General features: G+C 42.1%; 1 protein-coding gene across 2 annotated transcripts in view; it reads right to left on the reverse strand.

Moving 5' to 3' along the window:
- Window positions 1-22,682, reverse strand: part of LOC140901502 (complement receptor type 2-like) — a 44,581-nt gene that overhangs the window by 20,393 nt on the left and 1,506 nt on the right. For both annotated transcript variants that reach the window (XM_073320435.1, XM_073320436.1), the window contains exons 2-12: window positions 22,460-22,645; window positions 17,824-17,917; window positions 15,826-15,911; window positions 14,771-14,965; window positions 13,550-13,729; window positions 11,874-12,059; window positions 6,984-7,077; window positions 4,984-5,069; window positions 3,929-4,123; window positions 2,708-2,887; window positions 997-1,182 (exon numbers count right to left, since the gene is read on the reverse strand). In XM_073320435.1, the coding sequence (XP_073176536.1) occupies window positions 997-1,182; window positions 2,708-2,887; window positions 3,929-4,123; window positions 4,984-5,069; window positions 6,984-7,077; window positions 11,874-12,059; window positions 13,550-13,729; window positions 14,771-14,965; window positions 15,826-15,911; window positions 17,824-17,917; window positions 22,460-22,645 (1,668 nt within the window). The remainder of the gene's footprint in view (window positions 1-996; window positions 1,183-2,707; window positions 2,888-3,928; window positions 4,124-4,983; window positions 5,070-6,983; window positions 7,078-11,873; window positions 12,060-13,549; window positions 13,730-14,770; window positions 14,966-15,825; window positions 15,912-17,823; window positions 17,918-22,459; window positions 22,646-22,682) is intronic.

The following is a 22,682-nucleotide window of genomic DNA, read 5'->3' on the forward strand; positions in this document are numbered from 1 at the left end:
TAGTTACTGTAGTACTGCATTTACTAGGGACTTCTGCATGGAATATAGCATCTATAGTCTTGAGAGGAGAAAACTTGCAAAAATCTTATTGTACTCTTAGCAATGAAACCAAGAGAAGTATTCTCTAAGCTTTGTTATGAATTAGTATTTTGACCAAGTTTGTAACACACGTTATTCAATACTGGGTTTACTTTTAGTACAGTGAATTCCGTAGGGCTGAACTCTATCATTTGTTATCAGGGATAGAGCAACTACAATTTTTCCGAAAAGACAGACACTTATCACACCGAAGTGTTTCACTTTATTGCAGTATTTGTGATGTTCCCTATACTATCAACAGGAAATACTATGAACACGATGAATTTAACCGCACCAAGTTGTAGCTGTCCAGTGTTCTGTGGCACTCACTTGAACAAAGTTAAAAGAGGTGACATGGTAAGAACCAAGATCATTAGGGAAACTAAATAGATGAAAGCTTAGACGTCCTTTATTTTATACCTCCATTTAAAGCTGACCCGCATAGGTAGAGTATCAAATTCCAATAACTTCACTGGTGTGCACTGAATGTCTCCCAGTCAGTCACACGCAAATTATGCGGACAGTGGGGTTTCTGGGAGAGAAGAACTGCACTATTCTTAAGTTTATATCTACTACTACACAAGATGTTGATGTTCTAGAAAGGCAGATATTCAGCACAAGGCCTAAAAACCAAGAAGAAAGTGGTAAACCTATTCCTCCTCTGAAACCTATTTGAGAGTATTCAGCACAGAAGGCTAAAGTTACTGGAATTTTGCATTTTAGCTGCTCTTAAAGAAGCCTACAAAGATATGGAAGCATTCTGATTTTTTTTTTTAAGTCAACCACTAATATAACAAAGAACTGTCCAAAATGTATTGAGAAAGTGTTTATGGATACCAGTGTTGAACTGTGAACCACTTACCCAATAAAAGATGGCTTGCACATCAATTGAAATGGAAAAGCAACAAAGGTACTCACCTTCACAAAACTCAGGGTCTACTGACCATTTTGAATTTTCAAGACATGTAACAAAAGGAGACTTTCCAGAGCTCAAAATGTATCCTGGGCGACAGGAGTATTGCAGTTTGGTCCCAACAGGATAGGAATTGTTCACGACCCCAGGCAGCTCAGCAAAATGCAACCGTGGAGGAGAATCACAAGTGCCTAGCAAGAGAGACAGGCAAGGAAGGGAAAAAGTTAACTATGAAAGATATTCAGTAGTCTGTTGTAACAGAATACTAGTTTTTGAGAAGCCACAAATGATTTTATTGGGGACAATTTGGAGGTACTTGTTTTCATTAGAGCCTTGAAGCTAGTTTATTGAATGGGCTTGATACAAAACTATAGTACATTAAAATTTTACATCATTTACCATGTATACATCACCCTGAGCGTGTATGGTAACGTAAGGTAAGTACATTGTGCAAAACAAGACATTGCTCCACCTCACAGGTTTTATGATCTAACGCAGCACAGGCTCAGAGAGAGGGTTGCTACCACACAGACTGACGTGAAAGAAGGTGACATACAGGCAAAGACCACCAAGGGAGCAATCTATAGAAGAGTACACGAAACATGTCTGGCATTATCTCTGAGACAGGTAACTTTCATATTTCTCATGTGATGCATGGAAACTGCATGACAGGCATGAGGACAAGTGCTAATGAGAAGCAAAGTGGGGAAAGTAACTGAAATACTTCCCGACATACTGTATTGTATTTTCTAACAGCCAACCGATCCTAAATTCTCAATTACCAAGGGACAATATTAACTCGTTGCTATATTTGCTTTCCATAGGATACTCTTAGTATAACTTTTTATGAGTTATGTACCTGCATAATTGGATGCTAATACCTTAACCGTATCACTGAATTTAACAACCGTAATCTCGGATACTGTCGATTATGTACTATATGGTTTCAAAGTCCTAAGGTACAAATTTTGTACTTTTGGATAATTTAAGCATTATACCCAGATGTACAGACACTCTTCTTAACGTGTGCATTAGATCTTTGTAACGTTAGCTTTAATAAAAAAAATTTAATCTATTTCTGTACAGTCACAAACCTAAGGCTGTAACAGGGGATCTGGCTCATTTTATAATCTTTAGGAGTCTTATACCCCAAACTTTGTTTTACAGAAACTGGTAAAGCAAAGAAGCTGCACCTTTACCTCCTGTTCAAAGTGGCTTTTTCTTTTCCCTAGCCTACCTCCAACTACGACAGGAGACATTCCTCATCCTACAGCAGCAGGCACTGGGTATTAACGCTATCTCACGATACGGGACAGAGTTTAGCCTCCAAGGCAGAAGCCATTCCAATGAGCCTTCTCCCGGGCAAAAGCACTCCCAGGGGCTGAAGGCTAGCAGAAGTGTGGTTCCACATCAGCCACCCAGCCACATGCCAACACGCAGGCTGCTCCAGAACTTAGAGATGAAATGTACTTCGTGAATTTCACACTGCCATTTTCAGTCTTGTAGAAACTACATGCTAAAAAACTGGAAGCTTTAAATAGCCAAAAGTTCTTCCAACTCACCAGAAGTATCTTTTGTTCCTCCTGGAGGGGAGCTGTAGGTGTAGTATGTGTTATGCCGATGACAAAAAGGGGACACAGACACTCAAACTTTACATCATTTTAACGTTGCTAAACATCAGCATATAAAAGGTTCAACACAACTGCTTATACTTACGTAGACAAGTTGGCAAAGATGGAACCCAAGAATTGTTAGCTTCACATCTAACTGAACTGCTACCATGCAGAGTGTAGCCAGAATCACATGCAAATATTACGGCGTTTCCATATGAATAGTCAGGTCCAAACCCAGATTGCTTTCTTCCATTTTTAACTTCTGGCTCAGGACACTTGACCACTGAAAATTAAAAGTACCAGCATAAGAACGTTTGGCACAGGAAGCATTTAGTGTGTGTGGGGAGATGGGGGCGTGTGGGAGAATTAGAGGAAAGACGAAAACGCCCTGATACTTGACCACAGCAGGTACCAAAATGTATTTCAAAATAAAGTTAGACAACTCTGGATCTTTTCCTTTAAAAAGATGTTAGTCTACAAACACGACAGCACCCAACTGTATGGCTATCCCGCCCCTTCCCCCACCCTCCACTAAACTGCATGAGTTAAACATCATCGCTGTACGACGCCATCCGGAATTTGGGTCACACTAGAAGAGATGTACATACAATGACATTCTGGAACTGAACTTCCCTGCTTTTGGAGGAGTTATTATTAAGTAGCAAGATGACCAACCTACCCTAATGCCTCTGAAAAAGCCTCAATCCCAGCTGTTAGGCTGGGTAACTCAGAAAGAATAAAACCAAGTTGTTGCACTTGCTTGAATACCAAGTACATAAATGCATTGTTAGCTAAATGCAACAGTGTGCAGGAGCACTGCCGTCACTAAAATGAGGATTGTACAATGACCTTTATTTCTCCCTCCGAAGAACTTTATGGCTGTGATATGAACTCACAGAAGCCTGAGCCTTCACTGCCAAGGAGCCCTCCCGGAGAGTTCTGAAAAAGAGGCTTGCCAAACAATCCTGCTTGTAAGCCTCTCTCTTTCCGTCCACTTCCCTTTAGCACTTGAGTTGAAGGATACTGGCATAAAAGCAAAACCTTAGTTTAAGAGTTTATCAACTGTTTGTGACCTGAGAATTAACTTCAAGCTTGGAACACTGAGGGGAGACAAAAAACCACAGGATGTATTAGAGGCAAAAATTCTTTCCAGGAATGATTCATGAAGTGTCAGTCATTCTTTAGTTTTCCAACAGTAACTAGTTTTCATGATACGTATTTAGGGGGACAAAGCACTAACTGAATTTCCTCAGCAATCAAAATAGAGTTTTTCTTGGAAGGTGATCGTAGAATAAGAAGGGGATAAAAAACAGACGCTACTAACCTTTGCATTCAGGGGCAGGCCCACTCCACTCTCCATTGAAATGATCTTTCGTTGTACAATGAATGGAGGCCTCTCCAATAAGAGACAAGCCCGGGTCACATTTGTAAGTTACTGCTGAGCCAAAGGAAAACTCTTCTCCACTCTGACCATTATGGGATCCCTGGGTGATACCAGGAGGTGGAGGACAAGGTATTGCTGAAGCAAAGAATGTCAACATGAAAATTAAAGTTTCCACTGAAGGTGAACCAAAGAGAGTTTTCACTAAGAAAGTTGTCTCAGATCCCCCCAAAAAGCTATTTAGCCATTTGGAAGCGTACTTAACATTCCGTTTTAACATTTGAAGCAATACCCCTTTCAGATTCTGAAGGTTTGTCTGCTTTTAGGCTTGACCCAACCCAGTACGTCCATTGCTCAAGGAGGATGCTCCATAAAACACCAACTCTGGAAGATGACCTTAGCAGAGCGCGCTCCTTCCCAACATTAGCCTCAAGGAGCCAGAACCTCTTGCCCGGCATCTCGAGATGTAGTATTGTTCCACCAGAAGAAAACTAAGCTAGAACAGTTCTTTTAGCAGCAGCTGATTCTAGACTGGACATCAGCAGCATCATTGATAGACCAAGCCCAGAAAGCATTCAAGAGATCAAATTAAGGTAGAGGCAAATTAATTGTGATTCACTCCAAAAGAGCCTCAGATTTTAAGTGGATAGTCACATTTGGGAAGCATCAAAACTTCTTGAAGTCATTATCATGCCTTTTACTTAGTGACCAGGAGGATTACACAGATACAATAGTGAAGAGGAGACATGAGGCCTGTTGGATTGTGCATATTAAACAGAGCCAGGTGAATAATCTAAAAGGTACCAAAAAAAAAAAAAAAGTTTCTGTAGGAGTCATCTAAACACCATGGCGAAGCACAGTACGATTTCATTCCTCCCCACAACAAAACTGTCATTTGGATTAAATGCCAAAGGAAGAACAGAGACTCCTCTGAAGCGCCAGCTATGCTGCATCATCTCCAGACGTGAACTGTTCTTAAAACCATTAAATTGCTTTACCTTGGCAAAGTGGAACCTCCGTATTCCAATCAACTCCATTTCCCACAATCACACACTGGGCAAAAGTCTGTCCAATTAATCTGTACCTAAAGAAAAAAGGTTCAAGTTTGTGACTCATGGAAGCAAAGAACTCGTGCCCCGTCCAGAAAGATGGAGCAGGGTTTCTTTCTGCCAGTAGGTGGAGACAAACCATTGAAAAAGGGATACATCTAACACCACAGGACCAAGGAACACGAAGGCCAGGTCTACAGTACACATCTACGTCGGTACAGCTACAGTAACGCCTCACTTAACATCGTCCCAGTTAACATTGTTTCGTTGCTGATCAATTAGGGAACATGCTTGTTTAAAGTTGCTCAACGCTCCCTTAGAAGGTTGTTTGCCAGCCGCCTGCTTTGTCCACTGCTTGCAGAAAGAGCAGCCCGTTGGAGCTAGCTGGTGGGCGCTTAGAACCAGGGTAGACCGGCAGCCGCCCCGCCCCATCAGCTTCCCTAAGTTCCCTGTGTGGCAGCCGCCCAGCAGGCTATCAATTGTCAGGCAGTTCAGCCATCCCTCCCCCCACTGCCCTGTGCTGCTCCTGTCCTCTGCCTTGAAGTTGCTCCCGGGAGCCTCCTGCTTGCTGTGTGGGGGTGGAGGGGGAAGAAGGGTGCTAATGTCAGGGTGTCCTCCTCCCGCTGTACCCCTTCTCCTCAGAGAGGTGGGGGAGAACACGACAGGGCTCAGGACAGAGGGAGCTTGCTGCCATCAAATGCTGTCAACTTGCTGATCTACTTAAAAAGGCAATGTACTTAAACTGGGGTCAGCGAACTTAAAGGGGCAATTCACACATGTGTCTCTCTCTCACGTGCGTGCGTGCGAGAGAGATGGTCTCTCTCTGCCATGCTGTGTCTCCTCCCTCCGTTTGTGCTGCCTTGTAGAGTGTGAGGCTACATTAATAACTATGTGTTAACCCTTGAGGGCTTAGCCAAAAGCACTGCATTTCCAAGTCCATTGAGCTGAAAGTCCAGCTAAACCCAGCACACAAAGTTGCAACATACTGACAAAGCTTACACTTGGTCGTCACTACAGAACACACTTAGCATTCGATTAAATTGAAGTGAAAGAACTTGAAGAAATCAATCTCCTGTGAAGGGAGGGAACAGTGAGAGAGCACGCGCGCGCACAGATGGGCCCAAGCAGCTGCTAGTTTGTAAAATAGAATTACACCCAAAGACAACCTGAGCTCCTGTGGGCTGTAGTATTTTAGACTACATTTTGGTTGAGTTTAGTATGTGGGTCTCTGGGAAGTGTTAGTGGCCTGTGATATACAGGAGGTCAGACTGGAGGATCAGGTGGTCCCTTCTGGCCTTCAACTCTGAGACCTCAAAAATCCAAAGCACACCTGCTCAGCGCAAGGAAGTCACAAGCTATTTTTGATTCCCCAAGGCCTGGCAACATAACCCATATGGACAAAAGCAACAACTGCACTTGATGCTATCCTGGGGAATACCGACATCTCTAAGGGAGAGACAGACAAATATTCGCTATTGTAGAGCAGGAAGAGGTCTGCCTCTACCTGGTGCAGCATTTTATGGGCAATATTCTCCCACTAGCTCCCAGCACCCTCACAGAAACCCCTGTAACAAGGGAGAGATGGCACGGGTCAGTAAGTGCCACATGACCCCTGAGGTGGGACTCTCAATATCATAACCCAACCCCTGCTGGAGGATCTCCTGAGGGCTCTAGGCTGCCATCTTCAAAAGCACCTGAGCGAGTTAGATGCCCATCTCCCACTGAATGACAACCATAGCTGGGTGGCTATCTTCCTTCAACTCCTTTGAAAATCGCAGGTGTAATTCTTAACAAGGGCCCCAGCCCATGGATACAGATTTATAGCACACCACTCACTTATGTTCTTGAAGTTACGCAGGCTTGCTTGTCTCATTTTGCCAGACTTCAACAGCAGTTTTACACCAGTCTAGCTTCTATTAATTAGTCCAAAGAAGCAATTTGCCACTCACCCTTCATCACAGGAGAAGTCTGCTCTTGCACCAAACCGGAGATCCGTTACATCAGCCCTGCCATTTTCGAGTTCGAGTGGTTTACATCGTCTTCCTAGAAGAGAACAAGATGAATATTAGTGTTACCTCAGATTACCTTAATAGGAAAAAGGGGATATCCTAACTTGCACCCTCTAACACAGCAAATACCACGGCAGATCAAAGCCAATGGTCTTGGAGTCCAGTATCTGTCCTCTACGACAGCAGGCAGCACCAAAGGCTAAGGAGGAAAGCTTAAAACCCACATTATGGATAATTTTGTTACATGCCCATGGGAAGTGAGGAGAAGTGGAAGCGGGATGATGCTTCCTAATCCCACACAGATAGTGGTTGCCTTATATCCTGAAACAAGAGATTTCAGATCCCCTTGCAGATTTAGTATAAGCGCAAATATTCATACTGTCAACGTGAACGCCCAGATCCCGAAAACTCATATGCAGAACCATATTCATGTGGGTAGACCCACTGACCTCAACTGGCAGCAATTACAAATAAAAAGCAACATAAGACACAGAAGAACAAAAAAAAAAAAAGGATAGAAGGCGTAAGTTACGAAATGTAAAAATTTATATGGGGCACTAAAGACATCAGTGAGAGTCTCACAAGTGGCATGGTTACAGACAATAAGGAGAAGATTGTGAAGATCGTTAGGGACAAAAGAAATCCTTCTGTAAGAGAATGTACCCATGTCCACACCCTAGAGACTGCTGTAATAATCTATGTACCGAGCATGCCTTGTGAGGCATCATCTGAAAATGTATAAAAAGAAAAGGAGTACTTGTGGCACCTTAGAGACTAACAAATTTATGCTCAAGTATTCCTTTTCTTTTTGTGAATATAGACTAATACGGCTGCTACTCTGAAACCTGAAAACATAGAGTTTACTGGTCAATACTGCCCTGATAAAATGCATGGTAACATTGTCTCTGAAGTTAGAAGATTTCCCTGTATAATGTTAATTCATATTGCAAACCTACAGCACAAGCTGGCAAACAGGACTGTCTTAAAGGAATGTGTGCTCTGCTTAATTTGCATTTAAGCAACAAGCAGTCATCAAGCAGGAAGAAAAAAACCTCCAAAAAAGAGAGGAAAAGCAGCAGGGAAAATCTTTTCCCGATAGACTTTTTGTCAGCTGGGAATGTTTTCCCAGGGGTGGGACTGACACTATAAAAAAGGAGCAACAAAAACTCCCAGGCACCCCCTCCTCCCTCTCACTCCATCCATCCACTCACTGCACTAGAAGAGACAAAGGAAGCACCAACTAAGCTGAAGAAGGGGTCCTCACTTAAGAAGTTTGGTCAGCAAGACTGCTGAGAGCATATGGTAAGAAAAACTTCATTTCGAATTTAACAGCGTTTTTTAACTTGAGCAACACTTGTGCTTTATCTTGACCTCTCTTGTCACCTTTCCGACTCATGCCTCATGACCTGCAGTCCCTTAAAATCTTTGTAGTTAATAAACTTGTTTGATCTAATCCAGTGTGTTTAAATTGAAGTGTCTGCGAAACTCTATTTGGGTAACAAGAAAGAAGGAGAGACTCGAGATGAATTTGTATTGTCAGGGAGAGGGCTGGGCAATACAAGACATACATTTCTGGAAAGGGGGGGCAGGGCGGGGAAATACTAGGAATTTGTTGGGGTCACCTCACCAGCTTTGCTTATACTGCAAGAACAAAGGTGTGGCTGGCCGAGACCTAGCTGGGAGTGACTTGCACACCGGAGGCTGTTTGTGAGCAGTCCAGACTGGAGGCTACAGCACCAAAGCTTTGTAAAGGGCACCCCCAGGTTAGAGGACAGCGGTGACAGATTCTCATTAGTCTGGATGATACACTGAGTATGCCACGCGTAGTAAAGGTACAAACCTGTTACTAAATGGAGATGGGTAAAACAATTATGATACAAGAAAGGCAGGAGTGTTCAGGAAATATTTCCCTTTTGTATTTGGAAAGAAGCACGACAACGTAGTCTCATCACAAGAGTTTGATGAAGTACTTCCATGTCTATTCGTAATTAAGGAGGAAGTTAAACTACATCTGCTAGGGATAAACATTGTTAAATCAAAATCTTGGGATAACTTGCACCCAAGTGTCCTGAAAAGTTGGCCACGGAGATCTCTAACCCACTGATTAAGATTTATAAGAAGTTAGAGTAACTGGAAATTCAAGAAGAATGGAAGAGTGCTGATCTTGTGCCAGTATTCAAAAAGGGCAACCAGAATGACCTCAGTAACTGTAGACTAGTTAACATGATCTCACTCACAGGCATAATAATTTAAAGGTATTGTGGGATTCATCGATTCCAAGGGCAAATCTGTTCTGACCACTTGTGCAGTGGAGGGAAAATTTTCCCAATTCATAAGGAATTAAGAACAGGAATATAATTAATACCAACCAATATGGTTTTATGGAAAATCAGGTTTCTCTGATAAACCTCTGTCGTTCTTTGAAGTTACAAAGATGTTTGATAAACGTAACTGATGTAATATGCCTAGACTTTTGTAAGCTGTTTGACTTAGTACCACACAACATTCTAAATAAAAAATTAACACTTCTGTATCAATAGAGCACAACTTAAATGGACTAAGAATTGGCTAAGAGGGTGAGGCAATATCTTTTATTGAACCAACTTCTGTGGGTGAGAAGCTTTCGACCCTACACAGAGCTAGTCTTCAGGTTTGGAATACATTTCTGACACCAAGAAGAATGGTGTGTAAGCTCGAAAGCTCGTCTCTCTCACCAACAGAAGTTGGTCCAATAAATGATATTATCTCACCCACTCTGTCTCGCTAATATCTTGGGATTGACATGGCTGCAACACCACTGCAGACAAGAACTGACTAACTGACATCTCCAGGAGCAGTCACATCAGTGGGAATCATTATCAAACAAACCTGTTTCTAGTAGAATTCTGCAGGGATCGGTCCTAGACCTGCTGCTATTCAACATTTTAATCAGTTGACTGGAAGTAAACAAAAATCACTCCTGACAAAATTTGCAGCTGACAGAAAGTTTGGGGGAGTGATAAAGCAGGACAGGTCAGTCCTGCAAAGCAATCTGGATCCCCTGGGTCCGATCAAACAAAATTCATTCTAGTACCGTATAGTGCAAAATTATACATCTAGGCACAATTACTTCTAGCATTAAACTCTATGAAGCAGCAGACTATTCACATGTGCAACATTAAGCAACATGTTTGCCAGACCCGGTTCTAAGTGTCTCATCCCTTTTTGAACCCTACCCTGTTCTTTGCCTCCATTTTGTGGCAGAATGTTCACAGGCTTGTTTTGCGTTTTGTAAATATTTGTTATTAATTTTCTTGATATGTGAATCCTGATTTTAGACAGCTAAAAACTGCACGTTCCTCAGTCAAGCTCAGTGGAAGAGCTTTTCTTTGCCCCTACAAGAGTTATTTGTGATGCTTTCTCCCGGAGTAGACTTATTCCCACGAAGAATAAACTGTATCAAAAAGTCACCATATCTATAGGGAATTCAATGTAGATATACTGTATCCAAACAAAGATAAAGTCAGCACTTTTTATTATTGTACTGGGGGAAAAAAAAAATCTCTGAATTCAAACAAGGCATGTAAAAATTGTGACCTATTTACTAAGGTCTGATCGATTCAGCAAAACAAGTTCCGCTGACATCACTGAGACTTAACGCACTAAGTGCTTTGCGGAATCAGGGCCTATATATAAAGTATTTTCTCAACCCAGAGAAGGTAAGTCTAAGGCTAGTCAAGAAATCCCCATCAGTATTTGACAAATTACGACAAATTAAATCATAATTTAAAATATATGCACAAGACGACAGAGTTAAGGTTCATCAGCATCCAACTGTATATATCCTTACTAGTTACTGTAGTACTGCATTTACTAGGGACTTCTGCATGGAATATAGCATCTACAGTCTTGAGAGGAGGAAACTTGCAAAAATCTTATTGTACTCTTAGCAATGAAACCAAGAGAAGTATTCTCTAAGCTTTGTTATGAATTAGTATTTTGACCAAGTTTGTAACACACGTTATTCAATACTGGGTTTACTTTTAGTACAGTGAATTCCGTAGGGCTGAACTCTATCATTTGTTATCAGGGATAGAGCAACTACAATTTTTCTGAAAAGACAGACACTTATCACACCGAAGTGTTTCACTTTATTGCAGTATTTGTGATGTTCCCTATACTATCAACAGGAAATACTATGAACACGATGAATTTAACCGCACCAAGTTGTAGCTGTCCAGTGTTCTGTGGCACTCACTTGAACAAAGTTAAAAGAGGTGACATGGTAAGAACCAAGATCATTAGGGAAACTAAAAAGATGAAAGCTTAGACGTCCTTTATTTTATACCTCCATTTAAAGCTGACCCGCATAGGTAGAGTATCAAATTCCAATAACTTCACTGGTGTGCACTGAATGTCTCCCAGTCAGTCAGTCACACGCAAATTATGTGGACAGTGGGGTTTCTGGGAGAGAAGAACTGCACTATTCTTAAGTTTATATCTACTACTACACAAGATGTTGATGTTCTAGAAAGGCAGATATTCAGCACAAGGCCTAAAAACCAGGAAGAAAGTGGTAAACCTATTCCTCCTCTGAAACCTATTTGAGAGTATTCAGCACAGAAGGCTAAAGTTACTGGAATTTTGCATTTTAGCTGCTCTTAAAGAAGCCTACAAAGATATGGAAGCATTCTGATTTTTTTTTTTTAAGTCAACCACTAATATAACAAAGAACTGTCCAAAATGTATTGAGAAAGTGTTTATGGATACCAGTGTTGAACTGTGAACCACTTACCCAATAAAAGATGGCTTGCACATCAATTGAAATGGAAAAGCAACAAAGGTACTCACCTTCACAAAACTCAGGGTCTACTGACCATTTTGAATTTTCAAGACATGTAACAAAAGGAGACTTTCCAGAGCTCAAAATGTATCCTGGGCGACAGGAGTATTGCAGTTTGGTCCCAACAGGATAGGAATTGTTCACTCCCCCAGGCAGCTCAGCAAAATGCAACCGTGGAGGAGAATCACAAGTGCCTAGCAAGAGAGACAGGCAAGGAAGGGACAAAGTTAACTATGAAAAATATTCAGTAGTCTGTTGTAACAGAATATTAGTTTTAGAGAAGCCACAAATGATTTTATTGGGGACAATTTGGAGGTACTTGTTTTCATTAGAGCCTTGAAGCTAGTTTACTGAATGGGCTTCATACAGAACTGCAGTACATTAAAATTTACCATGTATACATCACCCTGAGCGTGTATGGTAACGTAGGGTAAGTACATTGTGCAAAACAAGACATTGCTCCACCTCACAGGTTTTATGATCTAACGCAGCACAGGCTCAGAGAGAGGGTTGCTACCACACAGACTGACATGAAAGAAGGTGACATACAGGCAAAGACCACCAAGGGAGCAATCTATAGAAGAGTACACGAAACATGTCTGGCATTATTTCTGAGACAGGTAACTTTCATATTTCTCATGTGATGCATGGAAACTGCATGACAGGCATGAGGACAAGTGCTAATGAGAAGCAAAGTGGGGAAAGTAACTGAAATACTTCCCGACATACTGTATTGTATTTTCTAACAGCCAACCGATCCTAAATTCTCAATTACCAAGGGACAATATTAACTCATTGCTATATTTGCTTTCCATAAGATACTCTTAGTGTAACTTTTTATGAGTTATGTACCTGCATAATTGGATGCTAATACCTTAACTGTATCACTGAATTTAACAACCGTAATCTCGGATACTGTCGATTATGTACTATATGGTTTCAAAGTCCTAAGGTACAAATTTTGTACTTTTGGCTAATTTAAGCATTATACCCAGATGTACAGACACTCTTAACGTTAGCTTTAATAAAAAAAATTTAATCTATTTCTGTACAGTCACAAACCTAAGGCTGTAACAGGGGATCTGGCTCATTTTATAATCTTTAGGAGTCTTATACCCCAAACTTTGTTTTACAGAAACTGGTAAAGCAAAGAAGCTGCACCTTTACCTCCTGTTCAAAGTGGCTTTTTCTTTTCCCTAGCCTACCTCCAACTACGACAGGAGACATTCCTCATCCTACAGCAGCAGGCACTGGGTATTAACGCTATCTCACGATACGGGACAGAGTTTAGCCTCCAAGGCAGAAGCCATTCCAATGAGCCTTCTCCCGGGCAAAAGCACTCCCAGGGGCTGAAGGCTAGCAGAAGTGTGGTTCCACATCAGCCACCCAGCCACATGCCAACACGCAGGCTGCTCCAGAACTTAGAGATGAAATGTACTTCGTGAATTTCACACTGCCATTTTCAGTCTTGTAGAAACTACATGCTAAAAAACTGGAAGCTTTAAATAGCCAAAAGTTCTTCCAACTCACCAGAAGTATCTTTTGTTCCTCCTGGAGGGGAGCTGTAGGTGTAGTATGTGTTATGCCGATGACAAAAAGGGGACACAGACACTCAAACTTTACATCATTTTAACGTTGCTAAACATCAGCATATAAAAGGTTCAACACAACTGCTTATACTTACGTAGACAAGTTGGCAAAGATGGAACCCAAGAATTGTTAGCTTCACATCTAACTGAACTGCTACCATGCAGAGTGTAGCCAGAATCACATGCAAATATTACGGCGTTTCCATATGAATAGTCAGGTCCAAACCCAGATTGCTTTCTTCCATTTTTAACTTCTGGCTCAGGACACTTGACCACTGAAAATTAAAAGTACCAGCATAAGAACGTTTGGCACAGGAAGCATTTAGTGTGTGTGGGGAGATGGGGGCGTGTGGGAGAATTAGAGGAAAGACGAAAACGCCCTGATACTTGACCACAGCAGGTACCAAAATGTATTTCAAAATAAAGTTAGACAACTCTGGATCTTTTCCTTTAAAAAGATGTTAGTCTACAAACACGACAGCACCCAACTGTATGGCTATCCCGCCCCTTCCCCCACCCTCCACTAAACTGCATGAGTTAAACATCATCGCTGTACGACGCCATCCGGAATTTGGGTCACACTAGAAGAGATGTACATACAATGACATTCTGGAACTGAACTTCCCTGCTTTTGGAGGAGTTATTATTAAGTAGCAAGATGACCAACCTACCCTAATGCCTCTGAAAAAGCCTCAATCCCAGCTGTTAGGCTGGGTAACTCAGAAAGAATAAAACCAAGTTGTTGCACTTGCTTGAATACCAAGTACATAAATGCATTGTTAGCTAAATGCAACAGTGTGCAGGAGCACTGCCGTCACTAAAATGAGGATTGTACAATGACCTTTATTTCTCCCTCCGAAGAACTTTATGGCTGTGATATGAACTCACAGAAGCCTGAGCCTTCACTGCCAAGGAGCCCTCCCGGAGAGTTCTGAAAAAGAGGCTTGCCAAGCAATCCTGCTTGTAAGCCTCTCTCTTTCCGTCCACTTCCCTTTAGCACTTGAGTTGAAGGATACTGGCATAAAAGCAAAACCTTAGTTTAAGAGTTTATCAACTGTTTGTGACCTGAGAATTAACTTCAAGCTTGGAACACTGAGGGGAGACAAAAAACCACAGGATGTATTAGAGGCAAAAATTCTTTCCAGGAATGATTCATGAAGTGTCAGTCATTCTTTAGTTTTCCAACAGTAACTAGTTTTCATGATACGTATTTAGGGGGACAAAGCACTAACTGAATTTCCTCAGCAATCAAAATAGAGTTTTTCTTGGAAGGTGATCGTAGAATAAGAAGGGGATAAAAAACAGATGCTACTAACCTTTGCATTCAGGGGCAGGCCCACTCCACTCTCCATTGAAATGATCTTTCGTTGTACAATGAATGGAGGCCTCTCCAATAAGAGACAAGCCCGGGTCACATTTGTAAGTTACTGCTGAGCCAAAGGAAAACTCTTCTCCACTCTGACCATTATGGGATCCCTGGGTGATACCAGGAGGTGGAGGACAAGGTATTGCTGAAGCAAAGAATGTCAACATGAAAATTAAAGTTTCCACTGAAGGTGAACCAAAGAGAGTTTTCACTAAGAAAGTTGTCTCAGATCCCCCCAAAAAGCTATTTAGCCATTTGGAAGCGTACTTAACATTCCGTTTTAACATTTGAAGCAATACCCCTTTCAGATTCTGAAGGTTTGTCTGCTTTTAGGCTTGACCCAACCCAGTACGTCCATTGCTCAAGGAGGATGCTCCATAAAACACCAACTCTGGAAGATGACCTTAGCAGAGCGCGCTCCTTCCCAACATTAGCCTCAAGGAGCCAGAACCTCTTGCCCGGCATCTCGAGATGTAGTATTGTTCCACCAGAAGAAAACTAAGCTAGAACAGTTCTTTTAGCAGCAGCTGATTCTAGACTGGACATCAGCAGCATCATTGATAGACCAAGCCCAGAAAGCATTCAAGAGATCAAATTAAGGTAGAGGCAAATTAATTGTGATTCACTCCAAAAGAGCCTCAGATTTTAAGTGGATAGTCACATTTGGGAAGCATCAAAACTTCTTGAAGTCATTATCATGCCTTTTACTTAGTGACCAGGAGGATTACACAGATACAATAGTGAAGAGGAGACATGAGGCCTGTTGGATTGTGCATATTAAACAGAGCCAGGTGAATAATCTAAAAGGTACCAAAAAAAAAAAAAAAGTTTCTGTAGGAGTCATCTAAACACCATGGCGAAGCACAGTACGATTTCATTCCTCCCCACAACAAAACTGTCATTTGGATTAAATGCCAAAGGAAGAACAGAGACTCCTCTGAAGCGCCAGCTATGCTGCATCATCTCCAGACGTGAACTGTTCTTAAAACCATTAAATTGCTTTACCTTGGCAAAGTGGAACCTCCGTATTCCAATCAACTCCATTTCCCACAATCACGCACTGGGCAAAAGTCGGTCCAATTAATCTGTACCTAAAGAAAAAAGGTTCAAGTTTGTGACTCATAGAAGCAAAGAACTCGTGCCCCGTCCAGAAAGATGGAGCAGGGTTTCTTTCTGCCAGTAGGTGGAGACAAACCATTGAAAAAGGGATACATCTAACACCACAGGGCCAAGGAACACGAAGGCCAGGTCTACAGTACACATCTACATCGGTACAGCTACAGTAACGCCTCACTTAACATCGTCCCAGTTAACATTGTTTCGTTGCTGATCAATTAGGGAACATGCTTGTTTAAAGTTGCGCAACGCTCCCTTAGAAGGTTGTTTGCCAGCCGCCTGCTTTGTCCACTGCTTGCAGAAAGAGCAGCCCGTTGGAGCTAGCTGGTGGGGGCTTCGAACCAGGGTGGACCGGCACCCGCCTCGCCCCATCAGCTCCCCTAAGTTCCCTGTGTGGCAGCCGCCCAGCACGCTATCAATTGTTGGGCAGTTCAGCTGTCCCTCCCCCCACTGCCCTGTGCTGCTCCTGTCCTCTGCCTTGAAGTTGCTCCCGGGAGCCTCCTGCTTGCTGTGCGGGGGTGGAGGGGGAAGAAGGGTGCTAATGTCAGGGTGTCCTCCTCCCGCTGTACCCCTTCTCCTCAGAGAGGTGGGGGAGAACATGACAGGGCTCAGGACAGGGGGAGCTTGCTGCCATCAAATGCTGTCAACTTGCTGATCTACTTAAAAAGGCAATGTACTTAAACTGGGGTCAGCGAACTTAAAGGGGCAATTCACATGTGTCTCTCTCTCACGTGCGTGCGTGAAAGAGAGATTGTCTCTCTCTGCCATGCTGTGTCTCGTCCCTCCATTTGTACTGCCTTGTAGAGTGTGAGGCTACATTAATAACAATGTGTTAACCCTTGAGGGCTTAGCCAAAAGCACTGCATTTCCAAGTCCATTGAGCTGAAAGTCCAGCTAAACCCAGCACACAAAGTTGCAACATACTGACAAAGCTTACACTTGGTCGTCACTACAGAACACACTTAGCATTCGATTAAATTGAAGTGAAAGAACTTGAAGAAATCAATCTCCTGTGAAGGGAGGGAACAGTGAGAGAGCACGCGCGCGCACAGATGGGCCCAAGCAGCTGCTAGTTTGTAAAATAGAATTACACCCAAAGACAACCTGAGCTCCTGTGGGCTGTAGTATTTTAGACTACATTTTGGTTGAGTTTAGTATGTGGGTCTCTGGGAAGTGTTAGTGGCTTGTGATATACAGGAGGTCAGACTGGAGGATCAGGTGGTCCCTTCTGGCCTTCAACTCTGAGACCTCAAAAATCCAAAGCACACCTGCTCAGCGCAAGGAAGTCACAAGCTATTTTTGATTCCCCAAGGCCTGGCAACATAACCCATATGGACAAAAGCAACAACTGCACTTGATGCTATCCTGGGGAATACGGACATCTCTAAGGGAGAGACAGACAAATATTTGCTATTGTAGAGCAGGAAGAGGTCTGCCTCTACCTGGTGCAGCATTTTATGGGCAATATTCTCCCACTAGCTCCCAGCACCCTCACAGAAACCCCTGTAACAAGGGAGAGATGGCACGGGTCAGTAAGTGCCACATGACCCCTGAGGTGGGACTCTCAATATCATAACCCAACCCCTGCTGGAGGATCTCCTGAGGGCTCTAGGCTGCCATCTTCAAAAGCACCTGAGCGAGTTAGATGCCCATCTCCCACTGAATGACAACCATAGCTGGGTGGCTATCTTCCTTCAACTCCTTTGAAAATCGCAGGTGTAATTCTTAACAAGGGCCCCAGCCCATGGATACAGATTTATAGCACACCACTCACTTATGTTCTTGAAGTTACGCAGGCTTGCTTGTCTCATTTTGCCAGACTTCAACAGCAGTTGTACACCAGTCTAGGTTCTATTAATTAGTCCAAAGAAGCAATTTGCCACTCACCCTTCATCACAGGAGAAGTTTGCTCTTGCACCAAACCGGAGATCCGTTATATCAGCCCTGCCATTTTCGAGTTCGAGTGGTTTACATCGTCTTCCTAGAAGAGAACAAGACGAATATTAGTGTTACCTCAGATTACCTTAATAGGAAAAAGGGGATATCTTAACTTGCACCCTCTAACACAGCAAATACCATGGCAGATCAAAGCCAATCGTCTTGGAGTCCAGTATCTGTCCTCTACGACAGCAGGCAGCACCAAAGGCTAAGGAGGAAAGCTTAAAACCCACATTATGGATAATTTTGTTACATGCCCATGGGAAGTGAGGAGAAGTGGAAGCGGGATGATGCTTCCTAATCCCACACAGATAGTGGTTGCCTTATATCCTGAAACAAGAGATTTAAGATCCCCTTGCAGGTTTAGTATAAGCGCAAATATTCATACTGTCAACGTGAACGCCCAGATCCCGAAAACTCATATGCAGAACCATATTCATGTGGGTAGACCCACTGACCTCAACTGGCAGCAATTACAAATAAAAAGCAACATAAGACACAGAAGAACAAAAAAAAAAAAAAGGATAGAAGGCGTAAGTTACGAAATGTAAAAATTTATATGGGGCACTAAAGACATCAGTGAGAGTCTCACAAGTGGCATGGTTACAGACAATAAGGAGAAGATTATGAAGATCGTTAGGGACAAAAGAAATCCTTCTGTAAGAGAATGTACCCATGTCCACACCCTAGAGACTGCTGTAATAATCTATGTACCGAGCATGCCTTGTGAGGCATCATCTGAAAATGTATAAAAAGAAAAGGAGTACTTGTGGCACCTTAGAGACTAACCAATTTATGCTCAAGTATTCCTTTTCTTTTTGTGAATATAGACTAATACGGCTGCTACTCTGAAACCTGAAAACATAGAGTTTACTGGTCAATACTGCCCTGATAAAATGCATGGTAACATTGTCTCTGAAGTTAGAAGATTTCCCTGTATAATGTTAATTCATATTGCAAACCTACAGCACAAGCTGGCAAACAGGACTGTCTCAAAGGAATGTGTGCTCTGCTTAATTTGCATTTAAGCAACAAGCAGTCATCAAGCAGGAAGAAAAAAACCTCCAAAAAAGAGAGGAAAAGCAGCAGGGAAAATCTTTTCCCGATTGACTTTTTGTCAGCTGGGAATGTTTTCCCAGGGGTGGGACTGACACTATAAAAAAGGAGCAACAAAAACTCCCAGGCTCCCCCTCCTCCATCCATCCACTCACTGCACTAGAAGAGACAAAGGAAGCACCAACTGAGCTGAAGAAGGGGTCCTCACTTAAGAAGTGTGGTCAGCAAGACTGCTGAGAGCATATGGTAAGAAAAACTTCATTTCGAATTTAACAGCATTTTTTAACTTGAGCACCACTTGTGCTTTATCTTGACCTCTCTTGTCACCTTTCCGACTCATGCCTCATGACCTGCAGTCCCTTAAAATCTTTGTAGTTAATAAACTTGTTTGATCTAATCCAGTGTGTTTAAATTGAAGTGTTTGTGAAACTATTTGGGTAACAAGAAAGAAGGAGAGACTCGAGATGAATTTGTATTGTCCGGGAGAGGGCTGGGCAATACAAGACATACATTTCTGGAAAGGGGGGGCAGGGCGGGGAAATACTAGGAATTTGTTGGGGTCACCTCACCAGCTTTGCTTATACTGCAAGAACAAAGGTGTGGCTGGCCGAGACCTAGCTGGGAGTGACTTGCACACCGGAGGCTGTTTGTGAGCAGTCCAGACTGGAGGCTACAGCACCAAAGCTTTGTAAAGGGCACCCCCAGGTTAAAGGACAGCGGTGACAGATTCTCATTAGTCTGGATGATACACCGAGTATACCACGCGTAGTAAAGGTAAAAACTTGTTACTAAATGGAGATGGGTAAAACAATTAGGATACAAGAAAGGCAGGAGTGTTCAGGAAATATTTCCCTTTTGTATTTGGAAAGAAGCACGACAACATAGTCTCATCACAAGAGTTTGATGAAGTACTTCCATGTCTATTCGTAATTAAGGAGGAAGTTAAACTACATCTGCTAGGGATAAACATTGTTAAATCAAAATCTTGGGATAACTTGCACCCAAGTGTCCTGAAAAGTTGGCCAAGGAGATCTCTAACCCACTGATTAAGATTTATAAGAAGTTAGAGTAACTGGAAATTCAGGAAGAATGGAAGAGTGCTGATCTTGTGCCAGTATTCAAAAAGGGCAACCAGCATGACCTCAGTAACTGTAGACTAGTTAACATGATCTCACTCACAGGCATAGTAATTTAAAGGTATTGTGGGATTCATCAATTCCAAGGGCAAATCTGTTCTGACCACTTGTGCAGTGGAGGGAAAATTTTCCCAATTCATAAGGAATTAAGAACAGGAATATAATTCATACCAACCAATATGGTTTTATGGAAAATCAGGTTTCTCTGATAAACCTCTGTCGTTCTTTGAAGTTACAAAGATGTTTGATAAACGTAACTGATGTAATATGCCTAGACTTTTGTAAGCTGTTTGACTTAGTACCACACAACATTCTAAATAGAAAATTAACACTTCTGTATCAATAGAGCACAACTTAAATGGACTAAGAATTGGCTAAGTGGGTGAGGCAATATCTTTTATTGAACCAACTTCTGTGGGTGAGAAGCTTTCGACCCTACACAGAGCTAGTCTTCAGGTTTGGAATACATTTCTGACACCAAGAAGAATGGTATGTAAGCTCGAAAGCTCGTCTCTCTCACCAACAGAAGTTGGTCCAATAAATGATATTATCTCACCCACTTTGTCTCGCTAATATCCTGGGATTGACACCGCTGCAACACCACTGCAGACAAGAACTGACTAACTGACATCTCCAGGAGCAGTCACATCAGTGGGAATCATTATCAAACAAACCTATTTCTAGTAGGATTCTGCAGGGATCGGTCCTAGACCTGATGCTATTCAACATTTTAAATCATTTGTCTGGAAGGTAACAAAAATCACTCCTGATACAATCTGCAGGTGACACAGACTGGGGGAGTCCTACAAAGCAATCTGGACTCCCTATGTCCGGTCAAACAAAATTCATTCTAGTACCGTATAACGCAAAATTATACATCCAGGCACAAGAAATGCAAGCTGTTCCGAGAGAACGGGTAAACTATATTCTGGGAAGGAGCAAGTCTGAAAAGGATTGAGATCACAGCAGACAATCAACTGAACATACGCTCCCACTGCAATCCTATGGAAAAAAGGGCTAATACAATCCTTGATGTATTAATAGATGTGATTGCAGAGCCACTGGCCATTATCTTTGAAAACTCATGGCAATCAGGGGAGGTCCCGGATGACTGGAAAAAGGCGAGCCAGACAAATTCAAAATGGAAATAAGGTGGAAGTGTTTAATATGAGGGTGACTAACCATCAGAACAAATTACCAGAGGCAGCACGTTCCACAGGTTTGTTTTGCGTTTTGTAAATATTTGTTAGTCGTTTTCTTGATATGTGAATCTTGATTTTAGACAGCTAAAAATTGCATGTTCCTCAGTCAAGCTCAGTGGAAGAGCTTTTCTTTGCCCCTACAAGAGATATTTGTGATGCTTTCTCCTGCAGTAGACTTATTCCCACGAAGAATGAACTGTATCAAAAAGTCACCATATCTATAGGGAGTTCAATGTAGATATACTGTATCCATGCAAAGATAACGTTGGCACTTTTTATGACTGCACTGGGAAAGATCTCTCAATGCAGACAAGGTATGTAAAAATTGTGACCTCTTTACTAAGGCCTGATCGATTCAGTAAAACAAGGCCCGCTGAAGTCAGTGGGACTTAAGAATGCACTAAGTGTTTTGCTGAATCAGGGCCTATATTTAAAGTATTTTCTCAAGCCAGCAGGCCAGAGTAGGTGAGTCTGAGGCTAATCAAGGAAGTCTCATCAGTATTCAATACAACAAATACAGTCATAATTTAAAACATATGCACAAGAAGGCAGAGTTAAGTTTCATTAGCATCCAACTGTAGATATCCTTACTAGTTACATGGAATATAGCATCTATAGTCTTGAGATGAGAAAACTTGCAAAAATCTTATCGTACTCTTAGCAATGAAGCCAAGAGGAGTATTCTCTAAGTTTTGTTATGAATTACTATTTTGACCAAGTTTGTAACACAGGTCCCTTCCAACTCTGATATTCTATGAGACATTATTCAATACTGGGTTTACTTTTAGTACAGTGAATTCAGGATATTTCGTTATCAGGGATACCGCAACTACAATGTTTCAAAAAGGACAGACACTTAGCACACCAAAAAGTGTTTTACTTATTTGTAGCAGGTTTCAGAGCAGTAGCTGTGTTAATCTGTATCAGCAAAAACAACTCGAAGTCCTTGTGGCACCTTAGAGACCAACAAATTAACTTGGGCATAAACCTTCGTGGGCTAAAACTGACTGTATCAGCTGCATGGAGTGGAAAATACAGTAGAGAGGTATAAATACACAGCACAGGAAAAGATGGCAGTTGCCTTCTTTTCATATGCCAATAGAAGAGAGATATCCAACAGAAGAGAGATTCCTAACTGTGTCTAGATGGCTTGCACATCAATTGAAATGGAAAAGCAACAAAGATACTCACCTTCACAAAACTCAGCTTCTACTGACCATTTTGAATTTTCAAGACATGTAACAAAAGGAGACTTTCCAGAGCTCAAAATGTATCCTGGGCGACAGGAGTATTTCAGTTTGGTCCCAACAGGATAGGAATTCTTCACGACCCCAGGCAGCTCAGCAAAATGCAACCGTGGAGGAGAATCACAAGTGCCTAGCAAGGGAGACAGGCAAGGAAGGGAAAAAGTTAA

This window comes from Lepidochelys kempii, chromosome 21 (genome assembly GCF_965140265.1).
Source record: "Lepidochelys kempii isolate rLepKem1 chromosome 21, rLepKem1.hap2, whole genome shotgun sequence".
Taxonomy (NCBI): domain Eukaryota; kingdom Metazoa; phylum Chordata; order Testudines; family Cheloniidae; genus Lepidochelys; species Lepidochelys kempii.